Source organism: Oncorhynchus mykiss, chromosome 1, assembly GCF_013265735.2.
Source record: "Oncorhynchus mykiss isolate Arlee chromosome 1, USDA_OmykA_1.1, whole genome shotgun sequence".
In the NCBI taxonomy this organism is placed as follows: domain Eukaryota; kingdom Metazoa; phylum Chordata; class Actinopteri; order Salmoniformes; family Salmonidae; genus Oncorhynchus; species Oncorhynchus mykiss.
Window position 1 is genome coordinate 19,394,727 of NC_048565.1, and position 27,492 is coordinate 19,422,218.

The 27,492-nt window shown below is 42.4% G+C and overlaps 1 protein-coding gene across 1 annotated transcript in view; it reads left to right on the forward strand.

The window, feature by feature from the left end:
• The window catches only part of si:ch1073-396h14.1 (disintegrin and metalloproteinase domain-containing protein 10), a 57,333-nt gene that overhangs the window by 9,743 nt on the left and 20,098 nt on the right, over window positions 1-27,492 (forward strand). The window contains exons 5-8 of the mRNA XM_021579496.2: window positions 4,489-4,574; window positions 6,675-6,797; window positions 23,176-23,268; window positions 23,533-23,701. Of these exons, the coding sequence (XP_021435171.2) occupies window positions 4,489-4,574; window positions 6,675-6,797; window positions 23,176-23,268; window positions 23,533-23,701 (471 nt within the window). The remainder of the gene's footprint in view (window positions 1-4,488; window positions 4,575-6,674; window positions 6,798-23,175; window positions 23,269-23,532; window positions 23,702-27,492) is intronic.

Sequence of the window (27,492 nt, forward strand, 5' to 3'; positions counted from 1 at the left end):
TGAAGGTTCACCTTCCAACAGGACAACAACCCTAAGCACGCAGCCAAGACAACACAGGAGTGGCTTCAGGACAAGTCTCTGAATGTCTTTGAGTGGCCCAGCCAGAGCCCGGACTTGAACCTGATTGAACATCTCTGGAGAGACCTGAAAATAGCTGTGCAGCAACGCTCCCCATCCAACCTGACAGAGCTTGAGAGGATCTGCAGAGAAGAATGGCAGAAACTCCCTAATTACAGGTGTGCCAAGCTTGTAGTGTCATACCCAAGAAGACTCGAGGCTGTAATCACTGCCAAAGCTACTTAAACAAAGTACTGAGTAAAGGGTCTGATACTTATGTAAATGTGATATTAACTTGTTTTATTTGTATAAATGTGCAAAAACTTCTACAAACCTGTTTTTGCTTTGACATTATGGGGTATTGTGTGTAGATTAGTGAGGGGGGGGGGGGGGGACTATTTAATCAATTTTAGAATAAGGCTGTAACGAAACAAAATGTAGAACATTTTGAGGGATCTGAATACTTTCCGAATGCACTGTGCAGTGCCTTCAGAAAGTATTCATACCCCTTGACTTATTCCAAATGTAGTTGTGTTACAGCCTGACTCAAAATGGACTACGTAGATTTATTTTCTTAGCCATCTACACACAGTACCCCAGAATGACAAAGTGAAAGCATGTTTTTAGAAATGTTAGCTAAAAATGTAAAATGTAATACAGAAATATCAAATTGACAGTAGTATTAACACCCCTGAGTCAATACTTTGTAGAAATATGTATTTTGCTCCATTCCATTTTTTTATCCTGAAAAACTCCCCAGTCCTTAATGATTACAAGCATACCCATAACATGATGTAGCCAGAACTATGCTTTAAAATATGGAGAGTGGTACTCAGTAATGTGTTACATTGGATTTTCCCCAAACATAACACTTTGTATTCAGGCCCAAAATGAATTGTTTTGCCACATTTTCTGCAGTATTACTTTAGTGTCTTGTTGCATGTTTTGGAATATTTTTTATTCTGTACAGGCTTCCTTCTTTTCACTCTGTCAATTAGGTTAGTATTGTGGAGTAACTACAATGTTCTTGATCCATCCTCAGTTTTCTCCTATCACAGCCATTAAACTCTGTAACTGTTTTAAAGTCACGATTGGCAGCCTCCCGGGTGGCGCAGTGGTTAAGGGCGCTGTACTGCAGCGCCAGCTGTGCCATCAGAGTCCCTGGGTTCGCGCCCAGGCTCTGTCGTAACCGGCCGCGACCGGGAGGTCCGTGGGGCGACGCACAATTGGCCTAGCGTCGTCCGGGTTAGGGAGGGCTTGGTCGGTCGGTCGGTATGTCGGTATGTCTCATCGCGCACCAGCGACTCCTGTGGCGGGCCGGGCGCAGTGCGCGCTAACCGAGGTTGCTGGGTGCACGGTGTAGCCTCCGACCGGCTGGCTTCCGGGTTGGATAGTGCAGTGCTTAAGAAGCAGTGCGGCTGGTTGGGTTGTGTATCGGAGGACGCATGACATTCAACCTTCGTCTCTCCCGAGCCCGTACGGGAGTTGTAGCGATGAGACAAAATAGTAGCTACTACAACAATTGGATACCACAAAATTGGGGAGAAAAAGGGGTAATAAATAAATAATAAAAATAAATAAAAAAGTCACGATTGGCCTCATGGCGAAATCCCTGAGTGGTTTCCTTCCTCTTCGGCAACTGCGTGAGGAATGACGTACAGTATATCTTTGTAGTGACTGGGTGTATTGATCCAAAGTGCAATTAATAACTTCACCATGCTCAAAGGGATGCAATGTCTGTTTGTTTTTTTACCCATCTACCAACAGGGGCCCTTCTTAGCAAAGCATTGGAAATCCTCCCGTGTCTTTGTGGTTGTGTTTGAAATTCACTGCTTGTGTTTGAAATTCACTGCTCGACTGAGGGACCTTACAGATAATTGTATGTTTAGAGGCACAATGTTTAGAGGCACAATTCAAAAATCATGTTAAACACTATTATTGCAATTTATGACTTATTAAGCACATTTTTCCTGCTGAACGTATTTAGGCTTGCCATAACAAAGGGGTGGATTACTTATTGACCCAATACATTTCAGCTTCTCATTTTGAATTAATTAGTAAAAAAGAATCCCCTTTGACATTATGGAGTATTGTGTGTAGAACAGTGGCAAGAAAAGCTGCATTTAATCCATTTTAAATTCAGGCTGTAACAACACATTTCTGAAGCTAGTGTATTGCTGGAAAAGCAATGATTTTCATGAAATGTTATGTATTTTCTGTGTTTTGTTCAGGATTTCGTCCTCAGTCCTCCAAGTTCAAATACCTCATATGATAATCAGTTTTCAAAGTTTTCCTTACCAAAACATCCAATTTTATAGAGTATGAGATTATTACACAACTGAGGTGCAAAAATACTACAGCCGATTTACCTAACTCAGTGGAGATTGAAGGGATCTACAGAGCTAGCCATCACTGAGACCGGGTAAGGTAGCTCGTACGTCTGTAGGTTCACAGTGAAGTAAGGTCCGGTGGAAGTTTGTGTAAGAGGGCTTTAGAAACAAAAATTGTGCAATGCATCAATCGACGAGACCTCATGGAGGGCCAGCCTACTTTCTGATACAGAATACAGTGATGTGAACTGAACCTGACGCCTCTATTAAAGCATAGTGTGCTATGATAAACTGTGTCCAATGGCTTTAATACATTGTCAGCTGCATTCATATACACTACCGTTCAAAAGTTTGGGGTCACTTAGAAATGTCCTTGTTTTGATAGAAAAGCAAAAAAAAATAGTTCATTAAATTAACATCAAATTGATCAGAAAACAGTGTAGACATTGTTAATGTTGTAAATGACTATTGTTGCTGGAAACGGCTGATTTTTTTATGGAATATAGGCTTACAGAGGCCTATTATCAGCAACCATCACTCCTGTGTTCCAATGTCACGTTGTGTTAGCTGATCCAAGTTTATCATTTTAAAAGGCTAATTGATCATTAAAAATCCTTTTGTAATTATGTTAGCACAGCTGAAAACTGTTGTGATGATTAATTAAAGAAGCAATAAAACTGGCCTTCTTTGGACTAGTTGAGTATCTGGAGCATCAGCACTTGTGGTTTCAATAACATAATCAAAATGGCCAGAAACAAATAACTTTCTTTTGAAACTCGTCAGTCTATTCTTGTTTCGAGAAATGAAGGAATTTCCTTGCGAGAAATTTGCACAGAAACTGAAGATCTCATACAACGCTGTGTACTACTCCCTTCACAGAACATTGCAAACTGGCCCTAACCAGAATAGAAAGAGGAGTGGGAGGCTCCGGTGCACAACTGAGCAAGAGGACAAGTACAACACAAAAAAAATAAAAAAAATAGCATGGTTGGTTAAGAGCCGATAAGACGGCAGCCCTCCACCCGGCACCATCTTGTTACTGTGTATTTGTGCATGTGTTTGTGTGTTTAGACAGTAGTTAGTATATGTTAACGTACAGTGCCTTTAGAAAGTTTCCATACCCCTTGACTTTTTTCACATTTTGTTGTGTTACAGCCTGAATTCAAAATGGATAACATATTTTTTCTCTCTCACCCATCTAAACACAATACCCCATAATGACAATGTAGACCTATTTTTAGAAATGTAATTTTTTTGGAAAGGAAATACAGAAATATATAGAATCACCTTTTTGCAGACCTGGATTGTACAATATTTGTCGATGATTCTTTTCAAAATTCTTCAAGCTCTGTCAAATTGGTTGTTGATCGTTGCTAGACAACCATTTTCAAGTCTTGCCATAGATTTTCAAGCAGATTTAATTCAAAATTGTAACTTGTCCACTCAGGAACATTTACTGTCTTCTTGGTATGCAACTAAAGTGTAGATTTGGCCTTGTGGTTTTGGTTATTGTCCTGCTGAAAGGTGCATTCATCTCCCAGTGTCTGGTGGAGAGCAGACTGAACCAGGTTTTCCTCTAGGATTTTGCATGTGCCGAGCACCATTCTGTTTATTTTTTATCCTGAAAAACTTCCCAGTCCTTAATGATTTCAAGCATACCCATAACATGATGCAGCCACCACTATGCTTGAAAATACAGTCCCTTCAGAAAGTATTCACACCTCTTGACTTTTTCCACATTTAGTGTTACATCCTGAAATTAAAATAGATTCAATTGAGTATTTTGACCACTTGCCTATACACAATACCCCATAATGTCAAAGTGGCATTATGTTTTTAGAGTTGAATACTTATTGACTCAAGACATTTTAGCTTCTATTTTTTGATATATATAAAAAAAGAATGATAACATACCCCTTTGACATTATGGGATATTGTGTGTAGGCCAGTGACACAAAAATCTAAATTGACTCCCTTTGACATTTCGGGCTGTAACAACAAAATTGGAAAAATTCAAGGGGTTTGAATACTTTCTGAGGACACTATGTGTGTGCTTTTCCAGTGTGTGTTTACATATATGTGTGTGTTTATCCACATACAGATGCTACTCCCATGGGAAGCAGACATGACGGGTTCTGTGGTGCAGAACGTCTGCAGCGCCTTGCCCAAAGCCTCAGACCCAATCAGGTAGTTCAGACCAGACATCTCATACATACACACACACACTAAGTACACCTGAAAAGAGACACCTCCCTGTCCTAATTTCTGTTTTTGTCCTCAATCTTGCTTACCATTTTCTCATCTGTGAAACCATAATTGTAATTGGCTTCCGAACCCTTTGATAACCAGATCTAACCAACAAAATGTTTGACAGAACTCATGAGAAAAAGGTGTGTAATATAAAAAATGAGAGAACATATTTGATTCGTAGTATTGATGTGTTTGTTTTTCCTCTGTAGACGATCTACAGATACAATATCTATTGAAGATCATACAGTGAACAAAAATATAAAATGCAACATGTGAAGTCTTGGTTCCATGTATCATAAGCTGAAATAAAAGATCCCAGAAATGTTCCATTCACACAAAAAGCTTATTTCCCTCAAATGTTGTGCACAAATGTGTTTATATCCCTGTTAGTGAGCATTTCTCCTTTGCCAAGATAATCAATCCACCTGACAGGTGCTGATTAAACATCATGATCATTACACAGGTGCACCATAAATGGCCACTCTATGTTACGCACTTAGGCTAGGCGTAGTGGGTGCGGAGTCAGGCGCAGAAGGTACAGAACAATGCTCTAATCTCCGGCACAGAGAAAATAGTACAAGCCAATACAGGGCGCACGTAAACGACCGGCCCAAAACCAGGACCAAAACCGTCTGGAGAAAAACCAAAACTGAGATGCACTACCACACACAAACACAGAGGGAAAAATAAGCCCGCACAAAGAGTAGGCGGGCCTTACCGGCTTAAAAAGCCCAACTAAAAACCTAAACAAGAAACAGGTGAAACCAATAAGACAAACCAACAGAAAAGGGAAAAGGGATCGGTGGCAGCTAGTAGACCGGTCGGTCCGAACAGGAAGAGGAGCCACCTTCGGTGGGAGTCGTGACACTAAAATGTTCAGTTATGTCATACAACACAATGCCACAAATGTCTCAAGTTGAGGGAGTGTGCAATTGGGATGCTGACTGCAGGAATGTCCATCAGAGCTGTTGCCAGAGATTTTAATGTTAATTTCTCTACCATAAGCAACCGAAAACGTTGTTTTAGAGAATTTGGCAGTACGTCCTACCAGCCTCACTATCGCAGACACAGCGTACAGGTACAGCATCCTGAGGGCATGCGGTTTGCTGATGTCAACATTGTGAACAGAGTGCCACAGGGTGACAGTGGGGTTATGGTATGGGCAGGCATAAACTATGACCAACGAACACAATTGCATTTTATCGATGGCAATTTGAATGCACAGAACTACCGTGTCGAGATCCTGAGGTCCGTTGTGAGGCCCATTTCTTTTAAGGTACTGTATGTGTGACCAACATATGCAAATCTTTATTCCCAGTCATGTGAAATCCATAGATTAGGATTCATTTATTTCAATTGACTGATTTCCTCATATGAACTGTAACTCAGTAACATCTTAGAATTTTGTTGAGTATGTATATTGTTCTTTAGCACCATAATAAGCTACCCTGTAAACTGATTCAATAAACAGCCTGCATGGCTTTGCGTGCCAGCTCCACGTATTTCCTCAATCTATTGTTGGCAGGCAGGCCATTGTCTCTGAGGCGTGAGGCTAATTGGTTTGTGGTCCCTACATCTTGATCAACAATGGATACAGGGACAATTGAACATGTACAGAACATCATGTATAGTTATTTATTTATAGCCACTTGTTTGGAAACATACAGAATTTCCTTTATTTTGAGATTAGCTATAAAATGTATTGAGCAGATGTTTTTGCCTGAGGAACTTTCCATCCTGCCGACCCTGTTCACCCTCCCTCAGACACTTTCCCACAGGTGACTGGCCCTGAGGTCATACTCTGTCTATGTGGTCATGCTAGAAAGGATGAAAATTGGATTTTAACCACAAACCTTAGCTTTACCCAACAGGGTGTGCGTTATTGGTGAATAACCACACATTTGTGGTGGTGTGAAAATCAAAAAGCCGTAAAACGAAATAACTCATGTTCTTCCTAAATGGTTTTGACTAGCTTCCTATTTTGTCATTTTGATCATGTCTATCTCTAATGACTACTGTCTCATGTGACATTCACAGGACGTTCCAGTGTTCAGGTCGAAGAGAACATTGGACCAGTCTAAAACCAGCTGTCTACTCCACCTCCATGCTGACCACTTCTACTACAGGAAGTTCAAGAGTGTCGAGGCTGTTGTGGCTCAGGTGACTGGTCGTAAGAAAAAAGCCAAATAGATGGTCTGTATGATATTGGATGCCTTTTAAAATAAATGATCCATGTCTATGGGTATGTAATGCGCCTTATTTTGCCTGTCCTTTCAGCCCAGTGGCCAAATACTACTTTCTGAAGTTTGTACCCCAAATTTCCATTTATGGAATGGAGAGTTTAATTGCATTTTTGGATTGATACAGTAACCAACCTCCGCCCTTTTCCGCATGCCATTTGTTCTTTCGATGGGAAGGGCCGGGGCCCTTCCTTGTTCAATGTTTCAGGACCCAGAGAATGTGCAGTACTTTTGAAACCCTAGCATGCTACGTCAGAGATATGGTATGTCAGAGATAATGCATCAGGATATCCCTCAGTTACCTCAGTAATCCTGTCCGCTCTATTTACTAACTTTGTTCTCGGAAATCCCATTCAGAACTGGAGGTACTACTCAATATTGGACACATCTGGACAAAAGTTCACTGACTTGCTTTGGGTAATTTTCTCTTGCCGTTTAGTAATTTGGTTGAACCATTGTCCAGCATATTTAAATTGTCTATCAGAACTTCTTATCAGCATGTTACGGTTTGTTGTTGTCGCACTTATTGCTCACAATTGTTCTAACTTGATAACTCTAGATCTTTTGAAACTGAACTGTCTGTCAAACATGTTATTTAAAGCCATGCACCACAACCTAATAGGGGATGTCGACCCCCCCACCACCACCACCCACTGAAAGTTGCCTAGCAACAACCACTGGAACCTAAAAGACACCAACCATGAGCAGTGAGCAGTATCAGTGCTTGAGGAAAATCACTTGGGAAGCCAAGCCCCCCCCCCCCCCCCCCCCCCCCCCCCCCCCCCCAAGCCATATTACAACCTGTGTTGTAATAATTGTGTTGTTTGGTCTATAACCTGTTAATTCATATGCCTTGAGACCGTGATATATAGGCCTAAAGGCTGAGACACTAAGAAGTCGCAGTGGCAGAATAAATTCAACCACACCTTTGTTTTATCACAAAAATGGGTAGCAACCTCTGTCGGGTGAAGTCCACAAAGCATATTGCATATACAGTGCCTTGCGAAAGTATTCGCCCCCCTTGAACTTTGCGACCTTTTGCCACATTTCAGGCTTCTAACATAAAGATATAAAACTGTAGTTTTTTGTGAAGAATCAACAACAAGTGGGACACAATCATGAAGTGGAACGACATTTATTGGATATTTCAAACTTTTTTAACAAATCAAAAACTGAAAAATTGGGCGTGCAAAATTATTCAGCCCCTTTACTTTCAGTGCAGCAAACTCTCTCCAGAAGTTCAGTAAGGATCTCTGAATGATCCAATGTTGACCTAAATGACTAATGATGATAAATACAATCCACCTGTGTGTAATCAAGTCTCCATATAAATGCACCTGCACTGTGAAAGTCTCAGAGGTCCGTTAAAAGCGCAGAGAGCATCATGAAGAACAAGGAACACACCAGGCAGGTCCGAGATACTGTTGTGAAGAAGTTTAAAGCCGGATTGGGATACAAAAATATTTCCCAAGCTTTAAACATCCCAAGGAGCACTGTGAAAGCGATAATATTGAAATGGAAAGAGTATCAGACCACTGCAAATTTACCAAGACCTGGCCGTCCCTCTAAACTTTCAGCTCATACAAGGAGAAGACTGATCAGAGATGCAGCCAAGAGGCCCATGATCACTCTGGATGAACTGCAGAGATCTACAGCTGAGGTGGGAGACTCTGTCCATAGGACAACAATCAGTCGTATATTGCACAAATCTGGCCTTTATGGAAGAGTGGCAAGAAGAAAGCTATTTCTTAAAGATATCCATAAAAAGTGTCAGTTAAAGTTTGCCACAAGCCACCTGGGAGACACACCAAACATGTGGAAGAAGGTGCTCTGGCCAGATGAAACCAAAATTGAACTTTTTGGCAACAATGCAAAACGTTATGTTTGGCGTAAAAGCAACACACCATCCCCACTGTCAAACATGGTGGTGGCAGCATCATGGTTTGGGCCTGCTTTTCTTCAGCAGGGACAGGGAAGATGGTTAAAATTGATGGGAAGATGGATGGAGCCAAATACAGGACCATTCTGGAAGAAAACCTGATGGAGTCTGCAAAAGACCTGAGACTGGGACGGAGATTTGTCTTCCAACAAGACAATGATCCAAAACATAAAGCAAAATCTACAATGGAATGGTTCAAAAATAAACATATCCAGGTGTTAGAATGGCCAAGTCAAAGTCCAAACCTGAATCCAGCTGTAATCGCAGCAAAAGGTGGCACTACAAAGTGTTAACTTAAGGGGGCTGAATAATTTTGCACGCCCAATTTTTCAGTTTTTGATTTGTTAAAAAAGTCTGAAATATCCAATAAATGTCGTTCCACTTCATGATTGTGTCCCACTTGTTGTTGATTCTTCACAAAAAAAGACAAAAAAAGAAGTTTTATATCTTTATGTTTGAAGCCTGAAATGAGGCAAAAGGTCGCAAAGTTCAAGGGGGCCGAATACTTTCGCAAGGCACTGTAAATAAAATAGAAGTAAAAATACAGCCAGACTAGCATACTACTGTGCCTTTCTAGACCTTATAAACTGTAGAGTATAATAATACAATTATTCATTGCATTGTGGTGTTGTAGGCTAGTCTAGGTAGGATAATTGTATTGTCCCTAAACAAGATCATTAGGATAGCTTTTTGAGCTGCATGTCTCATGTTTTCACTGTTCTTTCATGTTCATTATGAACCTGGCCTCTGCTGCCTATCAGCTATTCCAATTTGTTCTTGTGGATTCATTTTGAAAATTGATGCAGCTTTGAATGCTTTTATGTGTGGTACAGTATGATTGCTACATTTCCTATTGCAGATCTGGATAAACGATCCACCTACCTTTATTGTCACCATGAATTGTGGATAGAGGGCAGGACAGACAGTTAGACTGGTAGACTATATCGACCTGTGGTATAGTATTGGTTTACTGGTTTATTCAGGTCTCCGTTAGCTTTTGCCGAAGCAGCAGCTATTCTCTGTGAGGTCCACAAGAGACATAAAACATGACAAGTATCAAATCACTGATACACAAGGATAGTCACACAAATTTGAAATGATACACAAAACAACAAAAACAACAACAACAATAATAATAGTACAAACAATACAACAACAAAAAAGTTGTTTGTCTGTGTGTGTGTGTGTGTGTGTGTGCGTGCGTGCGTGCGTGCGTGTGTGCGTGCGTGTGTGTGTGTGTGTGTGTTTGTGGGTGTGTCCCCTCACAGTCCCCGCTGTTCCATTATATGATGTTTCATCTTTTTTCAAAAGGTAATTTTTCTGTTTACTTGAATATTTGGAGATGAAAGTGAGTTCAATGCGATCATGGCTCTGTATAATATTGTGCGTTGCCGTGAACTCGTTTTGGACTTTGAGACTGTGAAGAGACCCCTGCTGGCATGTCTAGTGGGGTATGTATGGGCGTCTGAGCTGAATTTATTTGATTATGCATACAATCTGGAATTTTTATGATAGTAATACTTTTCACTAGAAGAGAAGAGAAGCAGTTAATCTCCTGTCAACCCTCAACCAGTAAAGACTGGCATGTAATTTGTTGATGTTAGTTCTGTATGTGCAGTTAATGGCAAGGTGTGCTGCTCTGTTTTGAGCCAGCTGCAGCTTTGCTAGGTATTTCTTTGCTGCACCTGACCATATTGCTGAACAGTGATCAAGATGGGACAAGACCAGAGCCTGAACAACTAGTACAGTTGATTTGTGTCAAAAAGGCAGAGCATCTTTATATAACAGACAACCCCTCCCCATCTTCACAACAACTTTGTCAATATGACTTAGTTATGACAAGTTATAACTAGGAGTTTAGCTTCCTCAACTTCCTCAATGGTCCACACCCTGTATAAACTATTTCAGATGAGGTTTAGGTCTTAGAGAATGTTTTGAACCAAATACAATGCTTTTAGTTTTAGATGTATTTAAGACCAGCTTATTATTAATCACCCATTTTGATACTGACTGTAATTCCTTATTTCAGTGAGCTCACTGGCTTTGGGTGCTGACATGTAATGTGGGATCATACGCATACATAGTCATTCTAGCTTTGTGTAAGACCAGTGGCAAATCATTCGTAAAAATAGAGAAGAGTAACGGCTCAAGGCATCTTTTCTAAGGAACACCTGACTGTACATATCTGATGTTAGTTAACAAAAGTTTATTACTAGAACAGGGGGCAGGAAAAACTACAGGTCAAGGGAAGGCAGAGGTCAGTAATCCAGATCAGAGTTCATAAGGTACAGAACGGCAGGCAGTCTCGGGGTCAGGGCAGGCAGAGGTCAATAATCCAGGTCGGTGTGACAAGGGTGGAAACCTTGGCCGGGTGAGTGAAATTGAACCTCCTCTCCTTCTTTCACTTCCGTAGTCACCCATCGATCCGAAAGGTTAAAACGATGAGCGAGTCGAGATCCGTCGGTAGTTCCCGGGCTGCAAGCTTGTCCTTTACTTCCTCTGATACTCCGTGCAGGTACATGTCGAACAGCACATCCATGTTCCAGGTACTCTCAGCTGCCAACGTGCATAAATCCACTGCATAGTCTGCCACACTGCGGGAGTCTTGTCCAAGCTGGAGTAACTTCCGTGCTCTCCTGGACAATGGAGCATCAAAAACCTTCTTCACCTCCACCATGAACTCCTCCAGACTGAAGCATACTGACTGTTGTTCCCATACTGCTGTAGCCTAGGTGAGAGCCCTCCCGGACATCAGCGTGATGAGGTACGCTATCTAGCTGTCTGAGGGGAAGGAGGAGGGTTGCAGCTTGATGATGAGAGAACACTGAGCGAGAAATGCCGACAGGTGCCCGACTCACCCAACAAGTGTCCGACTCTCTTGACGAACAAAACAAACTGGCATCAGACAAACAGAGAACACAGGTATAAAGACACTGGGGATCATGGGGAAGATGGGCAACACCAGATCAGCGTGTGACTGTTAGAAAAGCTTCCATTGAAGAACACTCTCTGCCTTATATTGGATAATAACTAACCAACCATGTGATGGCATTTGATGAAAAGCCATAGCAAGTGAGTCTCTTCAATAACAATTTATGATGAATAACATCAAAAAGTTAGACTAGGGGGGTGGAGCTAGCATGTTGGAGTGAACGGCTGTGTGTGAGAGGCTCCTGCAACCTTTTCCAAATTAATCTAATTTAACCTACTTTATGGCACTTTTTACAACAAACGTTTCTTTCTAATACAAGATTGTAACTTTTTATGTGAAAATGCCGAGTAATAAGCGACCAAAGGACAATAAATCCACAACGGAGGCCTACTCCCCACTAAACAACGAGACAGACATGACGGAAGGCACAGGCAACAACGTGACACTTACAGAACTTACCCGGGCTTTGGGGGAGCTACATGTTGCTATAGCTGAGGATCTTAAGGCCACTATTGCTGAACTGGACACCAAAATCGAGAGCATCATTTGAATGGTCGCTTCGCATGGCCAGAGTATTGTGGACCTTGAGAAAGTTTCTGAATTCAGCACTGGTCGGCTCGACGAGTTAGAGAAGCTATGCACGTCATTGCAGGATAGTGTGCAGAGGCTTTCTGTGAAAGTGGTCGACCTGGAGGGCCGATCCAGACGTAATAACCTTTGCGTTGTTGGTCTGGCAGAGGGGGTGGAGGCGGGCTCTCGCCCCATTGACTTCTTCGCCAAGCTATTGAAAGATGCAATGGGATTGGATGTTTTGGCTTCGGATCCCCAGCTGGACCGTGCACATCGCTCCCTTGTCCCAGTGCCTTGACCGGGCCAATGTCCTCGCCCAGTAATCATCTGTTGTCACAGTTTCAAGACCAAGGATCTTATCCTGCGTGAAGCTCGAATGAGGGGCAACCTGTCACATAAAGGGCAGCCATTCCGTGTCTATGAGGATTATGCGCCCGATGTGGCAAAGCACCGCGCCGACTACAGAGATGTCATGACCAAACTCTACAAACTCCATCTTCGCCCAGCCTTGCTCTTCCCTGCAAGAATAAAAATTACCCCGCCTTCCGGTGAGAAGATTTGGCTCTCCTTGGTTTTGGACGCAGAGAAGTTTATCCGGGAATATGCGCCAATCCCCCGTACAGGTTAGATAGAGTGCCTTGTCATTGTGTGTTAGGGTCTGCTCAGGGACTCGAATCCATACTATACCATAACGGGTGAAACCGTATTAAACGGGCTCAGCAAGGGCTACCGAACATGTACGCTGAGCCGACCAATGGATGGCGGTCAGAACTCTCATTTAACGTTAAATTCACTTTCATCCCGGCTGTGCTCAGGGCGATGCATATTTGGGAGGCCTTCCAGGTTTGATCATTGACACTCTCGGATGGATATACTTATATTCCCCCATTTTTGTTTTGTTTCGTTATTTATTGTACAATCCTTACATTATTCTTATTACCATACCATTTACTTATTGCTTGCAGGGGACTGGGGGTGATGGTTGGGAAGGGGCAGACGCAGACACCTGGTTAGCAAGTTGATGTTTTGTGCCGTTCTGCCTTTGTCTAGCCGTGGGCCGCTCTCCCGACTAGATTCCCACCAGCCCTCTGTAGTACTTGTGTCTGTGTAGGTGTGCGTACATATAATTATTATGTGTACTTTATTATTATTTTCTCTTAGCATTATAGTATTATGTAGGTGTATATTTTAAATCAGTGTAGATTGTTATTCTGGGGTATGAATGTTTGTATGTGTGTATGTGTATATGTGCATATGGATGAATGTACATATTTTTTAAATATATATTTTTATATATGCATTTTTGTGTGTGTGTGTGTGTGTGTGTGTGTGTGTGTGTGTATGTATGTATGTATGTATGTATGTATGTATGTATGTATGTATGTATGTGTATATATATATATATATATATATATATATATATATATATATATATATATATATATATATATATATATATATATATATATATATATATATATATATATATATATATATATATATATATATAATATTTTATTTATATATATATTTTTATTTATTTTATTTTATTGGGGGGTACGTTTAATTGAGCAAAATCCTTGTTCCGATCTCCTGACCCACAGTATGTAGAGGTACTGCTGTCTATGTCGGTTGCTGATGGTTTATGTTTAGACCGGCATTGCTTAGCATTATAATCTTGTGAGTCTATATCTTGGTTATCTCTGGGATTGACCCAGGATGACGCTTAAGTGCACAATATGTTTGAGGTGCAACTTATTAAGTTTAGGTTTATTAGATGCTAATTGAGCACTTTATTCGCGGGAGCCTCCTCAGTTCATATGTTAGTAGACTTTCTAGGATAGTGAGAGGTGAACGTATAGTTTGGATTTTATTTTTGTTTTACCTCTTGTTCGAGGTCGCGCCGTGCTTTTTTGGCATCGGCCAGACAATGTGTTTATTATTATTATTTTTTGCATTTTTTTTCTCTCCTATTTGTGCATGCCTGTTAAATGTGGGTTGATGGGGGGGGTAAGTGTTGGGAAAATTAGGGGAACAGGGTGGGAAGTAAAGGTGCTTGCAGGGGGGAGGGGTGAGTTGGATACTGCTCGGGTGTAGGTGCTACATATGCTGATCGTGATGGTTTGGTGCACTTTCTTAACTTTTTATCGAGTTACATGTTATGCAGGAACTATAAACGAGAGGAGGGCGTGGCTTACATTCACTTCCTGGAATGTCAAGGGTTTAAACTAACCAATTAAGAGAGGCAAGGTCCTAGCCCACTTGAAAGCACTCTCGTCTGATATTATATTTTTGCAAGAAACCCATCTGAAAAATAACTCTCATAGCAGACTTAATTGTAGGTGCCTGCCAAAACGAGAGGCACAGCGATTCTGGTACGGACAGGAATTCCCTTTCTACATAAAACCACTATTGCGGATAAAGAGGGTCGTTATGTGATCGTAATAGGAGAAATCCACTCTACTTCAGTAACTCTACTAAATATCTATGGGCCAAACATTGATAACCCCTCTTTTTTCAAAAGAGTCCTTGCCCTTATTCCAGATATCTCCCATACCAACCTGGTCATTCGAGGGGACCTTAATTGTGTGCTAGACCAATATTTTGATAGATCCTCTACCCGGCAAACCCCTACCTCCTATTCAAGCGAATTCTTGAATATCTACATAAAAAATTCTAACTTATTTGATATATGGAGGATTGCTAACCCTACGGGTAGGGAATACTCCTTTTACTCTCATGTTCACAATGTTTACACTCAAATGTACTACTTTTTGGTGGATGCTAGACTATTCCCCTATACCTGTAATGTGAGGTATCATGATATTATAATCTCGGACCACAGTCCACTCACCTTCTCCCTGAGATTGGGTGACATTGTACCAAACAAGAGGGTTTGGAGGTTGAATCCTCAGCTCCTCACAGAACCAACATTCTGTGAACATCTTAAAGACCAAATTACATTTTTCTTTGATACCAACGACAACACAGAGACTTCCCCAGCATTAGTGTGGGAAACACTGAAGTCTTATCTGAGAGGCTGTATCATCTCCTTTCAGGCTGCCAGGAGTAGGCAAAACAGAGGAAAACTGGAAGAACTGGAGGGACAAATTCACTTACTGGATAGGGAGAATGCTAGCCATCCATCTATTGTGCAACCATAAAAAAATTACCTCTTTAAAATTAGAATATAATCAGATTCTCTCAGCTAAAATTGCTAAATCTTTTCTCTATGCCAAGCAAAAATATTTTGAGTTTGGTGACAAACCACACAAATTACTCGCCAGACAACTTCTAAAAAATGTGAGTGACCGAATGATTCACAAAGTTAAATCTGCATCTGGGGAATTACTCTCTTCCCCCAAAGACATCAATGACAGATTCCGTCAGTTTTATGAGACTCTATATACATCTAAAGCGGATCCTAACCCCTTAATTATGCAAAGATTTTTGGAGGACTGTAATCTTCCTGCCCTGAACCAGGAAGATTCTAACTTCCTGAATAAGGAAATAGCTCTTGATGAAATTCGAGTAACAATTAAATCTCTAAAGACTGGCAAGACCCCGGGCCCAGATGGATACCCTGGTGAATTCTATGAAACATTCAGCAACATGCTCTCTCCCTACCTGCACAAAATGTTGGTTCAGGCCATTGAGGATGGAGCTCTCCCATCTACTTTGGATGAAGCGTTGTTAACGTAATTTAATTATTTCCAATATGTTTTCATTAATTGAATTCACTTAGTCTATTTTATGAGAATTTGTAAGATTCTTATTTGCATAAAATAGACGGAGACCAGTCTTATCAAAAATGGATAATAGTATTTATTCTCGGAGCACGCTGCCATGTAACCACGAACAACAGTTTATATACAAAATATGACGTCATTGGTGAATTAATCTCCTCTTCTCGACTGAGACAAAGCAATTTTAAAAGTCCATTCAAAGTTAATTCTGACCCACTAGCACACACACAGGACACTGTTACTGTTAACTGAATTGTTACTGTTACTGTTAACTGTTACTGTTAACTGAATTAACTCTTGACCCCTCACCATTATCGATCACCACTTAGCTGACAGTTCTAGTTAACAGAAAACCTAGGAATGCACTCACTGCCTTATCTAAAACACCCCAGAGCTAAGTTTCGTCGGTTCAACCATAGGTTAACGACCCTATCTGCTTACTTAACCCACAACCCATTCCTCCCCAGACTAGTAGGAATGGTGTTCATTATGTTTAATTACTCCTTGTCCATGCCACATAATCCCTTCTTATGAACTCATATAGTTAATCGGATATAATAAAACAGAGTATAAGTTTACTTAGTTACAGTTCTATTTAAAATGAGGATATTGTTTAGTCATTTATTCATGAAATTCCTAACAAGCGTTCATTACAGTTATACATAAGAAGGGTAAAGATCCGGAAGAGGTAGGGTCATACAGACCAATATCTCTCCTTAATACAGACCAACAGATTTTAGCAAAAACTCTGGCAAACATGCTTAGCACTTTAATTGGCAAATTGGTCCATTGGTCCATCCTCTTCAACATGATGTTTTCTCAAAGGTTACCCAACGTGGACCTTGCCTTTCTCTTGACGCCGAAAAAGCCTTTGACCAAGTTGAGTGGCCCTATCTATTCAATGTCCTACAGAAATGTAATATTGGGGATGGGTTCATAAATTGGATCCAGCTTTTATATAGGAACCTCTGTGCGAGAATACTCACTAACCAATCAGTGTCGCCCCGATTTAACCTTTACTGAGGGACAAGGCAGGGTTGTGCGCTCATGATCTCATGCAGCAATACACGGCTATAATACTAAAGATACTCTAAATAAGATTTCCCTATACGCAGATGACATCCTCCTCTATGTAACAGAACCCCAGGCTAGTATCTCAGCTATTCTTGATGTGATCAATTTGTTTGGTACCTTCTCGGGATACAGAATACATTGGAACAAGAGTGAATTAATGCCCATAAGGTTGCAAAACACCTCCTGGCTAGAACATCTCCCAGTTAAGGTATTTTCAGAAAAATGTACCTACCTAGGAATTGTAGTTACCAAACAATACCCCTTACTATTTAAAGAGAATTTCCCCTCTCTGATGCAAAAACTCAAGGCAAACATACCATTTTGGAGAACTCTCCCAATTTCTCTGCTCGGAAGAATTAATGCCATTAAAATGGTCTTCCTCCCACAACTGCTCTACCTATACCAGAGCATCCCAGTATTTATACCTAAATCCTTTCATAAACAACTGGACTCAATTATCAATCCTTTCATCTGGGATTATAAAACACACAGGATAGGTAAAAAAACACCTCTGTAAATCCAAGATGGAAGGAGGATTGTCTCTCCCAAATGTTATATTTTATTACTGGGCCGCTAACCTCCGTGTTGTTACGTTTCTGCTGGATGACGCACTTCTGTCATCCAGCTGGCTTTGTATGGAGCGTGAGGAGTGTCACCCCTTCTCTATTGGGGCTGTGATTTTGTCGCCTGTCATTCTGGAGATGTCACTTTATTGTAACAATCCTATTATACATAGCACAGTCCAAATATGGAAGCAAATTAAAGTCCACTTTGAGCTTAGACCAATTCTAAGCTTTGCCCCTTCTAACCTTGATAACACCTTTGAGCGATGGGGAGAGTTGGGGATAAGTACCATAGGGGATGTATTCATAGAAGGGACCTTTGCTTCCTTTGAGTTGCTGAGGGAAACTTCTGAGGGAAACAATCTTCCCAGAAGTAATTTTTTCAGATACCTACAAATTAGAGACTACGTTAGAAAACACCTCCCAACATTTGGGAATGCTAAACCTTCCAAGTTTGACAGATGCATACAAATATGCCCCACCTCAGACAAACTGATATCACGTCTATATGATGCTTTTCAATCTGTTAGCACACCTTCTACAGATGCCATTAAGGCAAAATGGGACAAAGAACTAGGGATTGACAATTCGGTGGCAGACTGGGAAGAGAGCTTGGAGTATATCCACACATGCTCCATTAATTCCAGACATCGTCTCATACAATTCAAGGTATTACACAGATTACACTATTCCAAAACTAAACTGCATAGGATATTTCCTGATACATCCCCTGTGTGATAAATGTCAGGCTACGCAGGGTACACTACTCCACTGCTTTGCCCTATGCTCTAGCTTGCATGGTTATTGGTGTGGAATTTTTGGGATCCTCTCTGAAGTTTTGGAGACTTCAATAGACCCAGACCCGCTTCTGATAATCCTGGGAGTATCTGAGTCCCTAAACGGACTAACCAACCCCTCAAAACAACTAATCTCTTACAGTCTCATTTCGGCAAAAAAAACTAATCTTATTGTTTTGGAAAAGGAGGGAAGCGCCCTCTACCAAATTATGGCTCAGTGAATTGGCAAACACTGTACACTTAGAAAGAATTAGATATATTCTGAACAATAAATGATCAACATTTGATCAAATCTGGCAGCCTTTCCTCTCCTACTTGGACGAGTCGGCGCTGTGAAGTTGTACTTATTAACGCACTCTCAATTGTAATATCTAAATCTACCTTTGGGCAGCATGTGCTGGCCCTGTCACCTGAGCAGTTGGGGGGGCATTTACCCTCTTTCTTTCTACATGTCCTTGTTCTGTATGTCGTGTTTTGTATTATTTGTTTTTTACCTGTTTTTTTGTTGTTGTTCCTGTATGCTCTTTTATGTTTAGATAAGAATTGTATACCTGTCTGTCTATACACCATTCTTGTGTGTGTTCAATAAAAAATATTTGAAACAGAAAAAGTTAGAATAGTAAAAGTTAACATCAAAAAGTTAGAATAGTCAAAGTTAGCGCACGGAAAAGCAAAGTGCATAAGGGCTGTACCAAAACACCTTGATATAGGGGTGGCGCATGCAAGCATATGAGGAAATTTGGCAAGGATGGAAGAAATTTTACAGTAAAACCTGCAAAAGGGCTAATGTAAACCAGAGCAAAAAACACACTCTCCTCTCCTGTGTCCAATAAAAAAAAACACACAGCCCTCTCCAAAGCAAAATTAAAATTTAGACAACCCTCCCCTATTTTGAACCACCCCACCATGATTGGAAAGTTAGTCTAGCCAATTATCTAAACTTTTAGTAATCATGTCCGAATACCGACCGAGCACTCAGGGCAGGTGCCCTCACTCTCACTCAGATATCATTAACATGGCATAAGTCATGGCAAAATGTGTAGAATTGTAGGAAATTATCTTTAAAACTGCAAACATTTCTCTCCACCCTATGGCAAAATGTGTAGAATTGCAGGAAATGTACTTTCAAACATAAATTGTTCTCTCAAAATGAGTGGAATTGCATGAAGAGTTATAAAATTGCAAAAATATAGTGTGTCTCTGTCATGCTCGCTATCCTGAGAACCATACCCGTCCAAAAACAAAGAAATACAAAAACATAGAACAAAGACCATAGAATGCCCACCCTAGTCACACCCTGGCCTAACCAAAATAGAGTCCAGGTCCGGGTGGGTCTTCTTTACGGCGGCGGCTCGGGTGCGAGATGTGGACCCTGCTCCACCTCAGTCTTGGCCCACTTAGGTGGCGCCTCTGGAGTGGGGACCCTCGCAGCGGGCCCCGGACTGAAGACCCACGTAGAGGGCGCCACTGGACTGCGGGGCGCCTCTGGACTGAGGGGCTGCAATTCTGGTGCCTCTGGACTGAGGAGCTGCGATTCTGGCAGCTCCGGAGTGAAGGGCGACTCTGGCGGCTCCGGAGTGAAGGGCGGCTCTGGCGGCTCCGGACTGACGGGCGGCTCTGGCGGCTCCGGACTGACGGGCGGCCCTGGCGCCTCCGGACTGACGGGCGGCTCTGGCGCCTCCGGACTGATGGGCGGCTCTTGCGTCTCCGGACTGACGGGTGGCTCTGGCAGCTCCGGACAGGAGGGCGGCTCTGGCAGCTCCAGACAGGAGGGCGGCTCTGGCAGCTCCGGACAGGAGGGAGACTTGGTTCAGGGAGCAGGCACAGGACTCATCAGGCTGGGGAGACATACAGGCGGCCTCTTCCTTGGCCGAGGCACAGGATACACAGGGCCGTGGATAGCTTCCCCCCCCCCCTACCATTCTGGCTGGATGCCAGCTTCCACCCAGAAAATGCAGGATGCTGGAACCGAGACACAGTGGCCGAGACTCGGCCGAGTCAAAGTGCGCATCACCCCATAGCACGGGGCCTGACCTGTCACCTGCTCTCCCCAGTAAGCACGGGAGTGGGCTCAGGTCTCCAACCTGACTCCGCTACACTCCCTGTGTTCCCCCCCCAAAAACATTTTTGGGGGCTGCCTCTCCTGCTTCAGTGACCTGGTCTTGTCCTCTACCATTCTCTCCTCCCCGGTCCAACTCCTCTTCCAGGTTGACGCACGCTGCTTGGTCTTCTTGTGGTGGGTAATTCTGTCACACTCACTATCCTCAAACTCCCTGTCATAAATCGATCAAGGCGCAACGTGCATGTAGTTCCACATCTTTTAATGAAAGTGAAACCGAAACATTAAAAAAACAAATAGGTAAACAGAAAAGAACGTGACACAACCGAGGTGCACACAAACTGAAAAATAATTACCAACAAAACACAGGTGGGAAAAGGCTACCTAAGTATGGTTTTCAATCAGAGACAACGACAGACAGCTGTCCCTATTTGAGAACCATACCTGGCCAAAAACAAAGAAATACAAAAACATAGAACAAAGAACATAGAATGCCCACCCTAGTCACACTCTGGCCTAACCAAAATAGAGAATAAAAAGCCTCTCTATGGCCAGGGCGTGACAATCTCCACCCCACGGCAAAATGTGTAGAACTGAAAAAACATGCTTTAAAACTGCGAATAAGTATCTCTTCTCCATGGCAAAATGAGTAGAACTGCAGAGAATGTGCTTTAAACGGGAACATTTCTTAAATGTAGGTGTTCCAAAAGGTTCACATTAGTGGTTTGTAGGCTATGCCTGGAAGCCTGGAGATGATAAATGTGTTAATGTTCATTAACAGTCAATTACCGTGAGACCAACAGTTATTTGCATGACAGTTACTGGCTGACAAAATGTCATGACCATCAGGATGAATTAGATTTAATAAAATATAAATGTCAACAATAGTTCAATGCTGCTATTCAGTCAGATGACTGGATTAAACAGATTATTATGAGACAATTTGGAATTCCATTTGGTATGTACAATATGAGTTAATTAATTTGCTCTTTATGTTAAACTTTCGTAGAAGGCCAGAGTCATCGTATTTGGTGGTGGTTATGCAGTCAGTGCCTGCAGAAAACCACCTGCTCTATGCCAACTTTCAAGCCCTCTCCTCTCTTGACCACACAGCTGCTGTGGCATTACACTGGGAAGGATTAGGAGAGAGCTGTCAGGGTGACATAGGTGCCAAGAAGGTGTGCCAGTTGTAAGCTCTAACTACCCCACATGGCTAAATTAACCCAATGTTGATGGCATATCAACACAGGTTTAAGTGCCATTTGGATGCCTTCTATCTCTTCTGTGCCAGCTACACCCATCGGTATGTAGTAACACCATGGCCATGCCCACCACTGTTACTATGGCAGCAGGGGCTGCCAAGATGGCTGCAGCCAAGTCTTTGACACCAGTAGTGAGTCGTGTGACTTTGGGCCTCCATGCCATGACACAGGCTCAGTCCCATAGACCTGTAGTGAACTCTGGCATAACTGGTGGACCGATTGGGTCAAAGGCTCATCGTGACCTCCTGCCAACCAGCCTGCCTGTCCACCTGCTGCTTGCCTAACTTGCTGGGATGCTGTACACTATACTGTATGAAAAACTACTAGGCCTATGCGTAGTTTATCTTTGGAGTAAACTAGGTTTGCGAAAGTCTGACCACCTCTGCTATGAAGTCACACAGGACCATTCCAGTCCAGAGAAAATAGGACGTCCACTCAGCAGACCTGGGTTCAAATATTATTTCAGGCACTTCAATCACTATTCAATACATTTAAGAACAAGTATTCAGATAACCTTTATATGAAAACAAGTAGTTGAATATTAGAATGTATTTGGGAATGCACTTGGAAAGTATTGGAAAATGCAAAAATACACTGACTCAAATACACTCCCATGCATTTAAGCCAGGTATTTGAAAATTGTATTTGAAATAAGTATTGGAAAATACTTGCAAATACAATTTAGTTGACCAAATAACCATTTAAATACTCAAATAAAAGTACTTGTTTTGGCTGTTTTTTTAGAATAATCAATTACACAGAACGTTGTATTTAAATAACAAATACTCAAATACTTTGAACCCACTCAGTAAGTGAATGTGATCTCCCTGCCAGCTTTAATGGCACATGGAAGCCACGCCATATGCTCCTGTCTTCTCACCTCTCCTGACCTAGCCAGATTCTTTCCACTCGTGACGATTTATGTTTTCCATGGCGCTTATGGCTCTTGTTGTCACTTGTGACCCCATTCTCACAGGACAGAGACAAGGCTGCTGTTTCCTCACTCCGAAGCATAAATATTTATGGAACGTTCACCCTGTGTGTCATTGTTGTTTGCAGAAGAAAAGGGATTCTATACTATGTTCTGTAGGAACTGGTTAGCATGTGACTGGTTTGCATGTGTAAGGTATGCAGGGTACAATGTCACCAGTCTCCCACCCATGCTGAAAATACAGTGGATTAAATAGCTTTGTGGAGTAGATTATGAATTGTATTGATGCCATATCCACTGTTCTGCAATGACTCTCCATAAGCAGCGAAGTAGAATGTCCTCTATAGAGAAGCAGTGTATATAACACCGTGAGCTGTTTTATGAGAATCTTCTCCATCTTTTGTCTCTGTGTCCTCCTGTCCTAGGTTGCCTCCTACGTGAGAGCGGTGAATGATATTTATGACAAGGCCGACTTTGACGGTCTCAAGCTAATCAACTTCAAAGTGAAATCACTCAGTGTAAGAACTCCACTCATTCACAATGGCTGCAAGGTTCTGTGTTTCAAGGCTTATCCACTTTAGATGTGCTGATACTACAGTATGATTACTCCTAAATGAATGAAGCTAAGCTAGCAACTTGATATGTGCAATTCACAAACTAGTTATGTTTTCCCTTTCTTTCTCTCCTTCTTGGACTCAAAGGCTCCTTTATGAGTGATTTTGGGAAGAGCTATTATAGAAATAATGCAGCATCCTCAGGTGCTGCCAATGTGTCTCCTATAGGTCATGAGAGAGGAGGATGAGACCAACCCCCTGAATCGGCCCTTCCTCGGCCCAGAGAAGCTGCTCAGTCTGTTCTCTGAGAGTAACTGGGGAAACTACTGTCTGTCCTACCTGCTGACCAACAGGGACTACAGTGGAGTGCTGGGGCTGGCATGGGAGGGCAAGACAGGTGAGAGGCAGGGTCTGGAAAGCAATAGAGACACACACACGGACACAAGCATAAAAACAGCCCCACTGCCCTCCTAAACACTACCGCATTACACACACGTACAAACCCACACATTCCTGAATTTTGACTGCCCCTCAATCACAGCCGCATCTCCAATTAAAGTTGCATGTCCAATGTCTTCTCTAGAAGCCAAAATCTCATCTGACCTTTCCACATCTGATATGTGTCTTATTTGACCTAACTTAACCTGTTTAAATACCCCAGGTTTTGTGGGTAAAGTGTTTTACGGAAACAAATAATCTTTGCAGAACACCTCAGGAATGTCATCAATGAAACACACAGTGCTGCCATTCTAAGGACAATGTGACAAAGCCTTCTCTGTTTTATTATTGTTGTATGTGAGGAAGGGGGGACCTGTTCCCACAGGGGGTGGAGCACCTTGGGTGTTTCCATCACATTGTTAGCTGGGCCGCCTTTGATTGGCTGATCAGAGGGGCATGAGAGAGAGACTTTCATGCATCCTATGCGACCTCCTCTCACACACACACACACACACACACACACACACACACACACACACACACACACACACACACACACACACACACACACACACACACACACACACACACACACACACACACACACACACTGCCTTGCACCAGACTGAAATCAGACTCACATGACTGTAGAAGGACTGTGTCCACAAGACACAGTACTCTGTGGCCTTTTGCAAACTGTAATTGCAGTTGCCTTCTCAAAACATAAATACATTAATCAAAACTATATTATACGGTAAAAAATGTGCTTGCAAAAAGATTAACACAACCATACTTATCTCCAAGCAGACAAAACAGAAAGTGAGTCTGTCTTTTAAAAATCCCAGTAGATACATTTTGATCATCATGATTTAGTGACTGCAAGTAATTTTCTTTGCAGTCACTAAATCATCACATCAAATCAAATTGTATTAGTCACATGTGCCGAATACAATAAGAATAAGAAATAAAAGTAACACGTAATTAACGAGCAGCAGTAAAATAACAATAGCGAGACTATATACAGGGGGGTACCGGTACAGAGTCAATGTGCGGGGGCACCGGTTAGTCGAGGTAATATGTACATGTAGGTAGAGTTATTAAAGTGACTATGCAGAGATGAGAGAACTTTTTGAGGATCTGTGGACCCCATGCCAAATCGTTTCAGTCTCCTGAGGGGGAATAGGTTTTGTCGTGCCCTCTTCACGACTGTCTTGGTGTGATTGGACCATGTTAGTTTGTTGATGATGTGGACACCAAGAAACTTGAAGCTCTCAACCTGCTCCACTGCAGCCCCGTCGATGAGAATGGGGGCATAACTGGTCCTCTTTTTCCTGTAGTCTACAATCATCTCCTTTGTCTTGATCATGTTGAGCAAGAGGTTGTTGTTCTGGAACCACCCGGCCAGGTCTCTGGCCTCCTTCCTATAGCCTGTTTCTTCGTTGTCAGTGATCAGGCCTACCACTGTTGTGTCATCGGTAAACTTAATGATGGTGTTGGAGTTGTGCCCTGGCCGTGCAGTCATGAGTGAACAGGGAGTACAGGAGGGGACAGAGCACACACCACTGAGGAGCCCCTGTGTTGAGGATCAGTGTGGCAGGTGTGTTGTTACCTACCCTTACTACCTGGGGGCGGCCCGTCAGGAAGTCCAGGATCCAGTTGCAGAGGGAGGTGTTTAGTCAAAAATCAAATAAAATCAAATGTATTTATATAGCCCTTCGTACATCAACTGATATCTCAAAGTGCTTTACAGAAACCCAGCCTAAAACCACAAACAGCAAGCAATACAGGTGTAGAAGCACGGTGGCTAGGAAAAACTCCCTAGAAAGGCCAAAACCTAGGAAGAAACCTAGAGAGGAACCAGGCTATGTGGGGTGACCAGTCCTCTTCTGGCTGTGCCGGGTGGAGATTATAACAGAACATGGCCAAGATGTTCAAATGTTCATAAATGACCAGCATGGTCCAATAATAATAAGGCAGAACAGTTGAAACTGGAGCAGCAGCACGGCCAGGTGGACTGGGGACAGCAAGGAGTCATCATGTCAGGTAGTCCTGAGGCATGGTCCTAGGGCTCAGGTCCTCCGAGAGAGAGAAAGAAAGAGAGAATTAGAGAGAGCATACTTAAATTCACACAGGACACCGGATAGGACAGGAGAAGTACTCCAGATATAACAAACTGACCCTAGCCCCCCGACACAATCTACTACAGCATAAATACTGGAGGCTGAGACAGGAGGGGTCAGGAGACACTGTGGCCCCATCCGAAGACACCCCCGGACAGGGCCAAACAGGAAGGATTTAACCCCACCCACTTTGCCAAAGCACAGCGCCCACACCATTAGAGGGATATCTTCAACCACCAACTTACCATCCTGAGACAAGGCCGAGTATTGCCCATAAAGATCTCCGCCACGGCACAACCCAAGGGGGGGGCGCCAACCCAGACAGGAAGATCACATCAGTGACTCAACCCACTCAAGTGACGCACCCCTCCTAGGGACGGTATGAAAGAGCCCTAGTAAGCCAGTGACTCAGCCCCTGTAATAGGGTTAGAGGCAGAGAATCCCAGTGGAAAGAGGGGAACCGGCCAGGCAGAGACAGCCTTTCCGTTCACCTTCACACTCCTGGGCCAGACTACACTCAATCATATGACCCACTGAAGAGATGAGTCTTCAGTAAAGACTTAAAGGTTGAGACCGAGTTTGCGTCTCTCACATGGGTAGGTAGACCATTCCATAAAAATGGAGCTCTATAGGAGAAAGCCCTGCCTCCAGCTGTTTGCTTAGAAATTCTAGGGGAGGCCTGCGTCTCGTGACCGTAGCGTACGTGTAGGTATGTACGGCAGGACCAAATCAGAGAGATTAGGTAGGAGCAAGCCCATGTAATGCTTTGTAGGTTAGCAGTAAAACCTTGAAATCAGCCCTTGCCTTGACAGGAAGCCAGTGTAGGGAGGCTAGCACTGGAGTAATATGATCCAATTTTTTTTGTTCTAGTCAGGATTCTAGCAGCCGTATTTAGCACTAACTGAAGTTTATTTAGTGCTTTATCCGGGTAGCCGGAAAGTAGAGCATTGCAGTAGTCTAACCTAGAAGTGACAAATGCATGGATTTTCTGCATCATTTTTGGACAGAAAGTTTCAGATTTTTGCAATGTTACGTAGATGGAAAAAAGCTGTCCTTGAAACAGTCTTGATATGTTCTTCAAAAGAGAGATCAGGGTCCAGAGTAATGCCGAGGTCCTTCACAGTTTTATTTCAGACGACTGTGCAACCATTAAGATTAATTGTCAGATTCAACAGAAGATCTCTTTGTTTCTTGGGACCTAGAACAAGCATCTCTGTTTTGTCCGAGTTTAAAAGTAGAAAGTTTGCAGCCATCCACTTCCTTATGTCTGAAACACATGCTTCTAGCGAGGGCAATTTTGGGGCTTCACCATGTTTCATTGAAATGTACAGCTGTGTGTCATCCGCATAGCGGTGAAAGTTAACATTATGTTTTCGAATGACATCCCCAAGAGGTAAAATATATAGTGAAAACAATAGTGGTCCTAAAACGGAACCTTGAGGAACACCAAAATTTACAGTTGATTTGTCAGAGGACAAACCATTCACAGAGACAAACTGATATCTTTCCGACAGATAAGATGTAAACCAGGCCAGAACTTGTCCGTGTAGACCAATTTGGGTTTCCAATCTCTCCAAAAGAATGTGGTGATCGATGGTATCAAAAGCAGCACTAAGGTCTAGGAGCACAA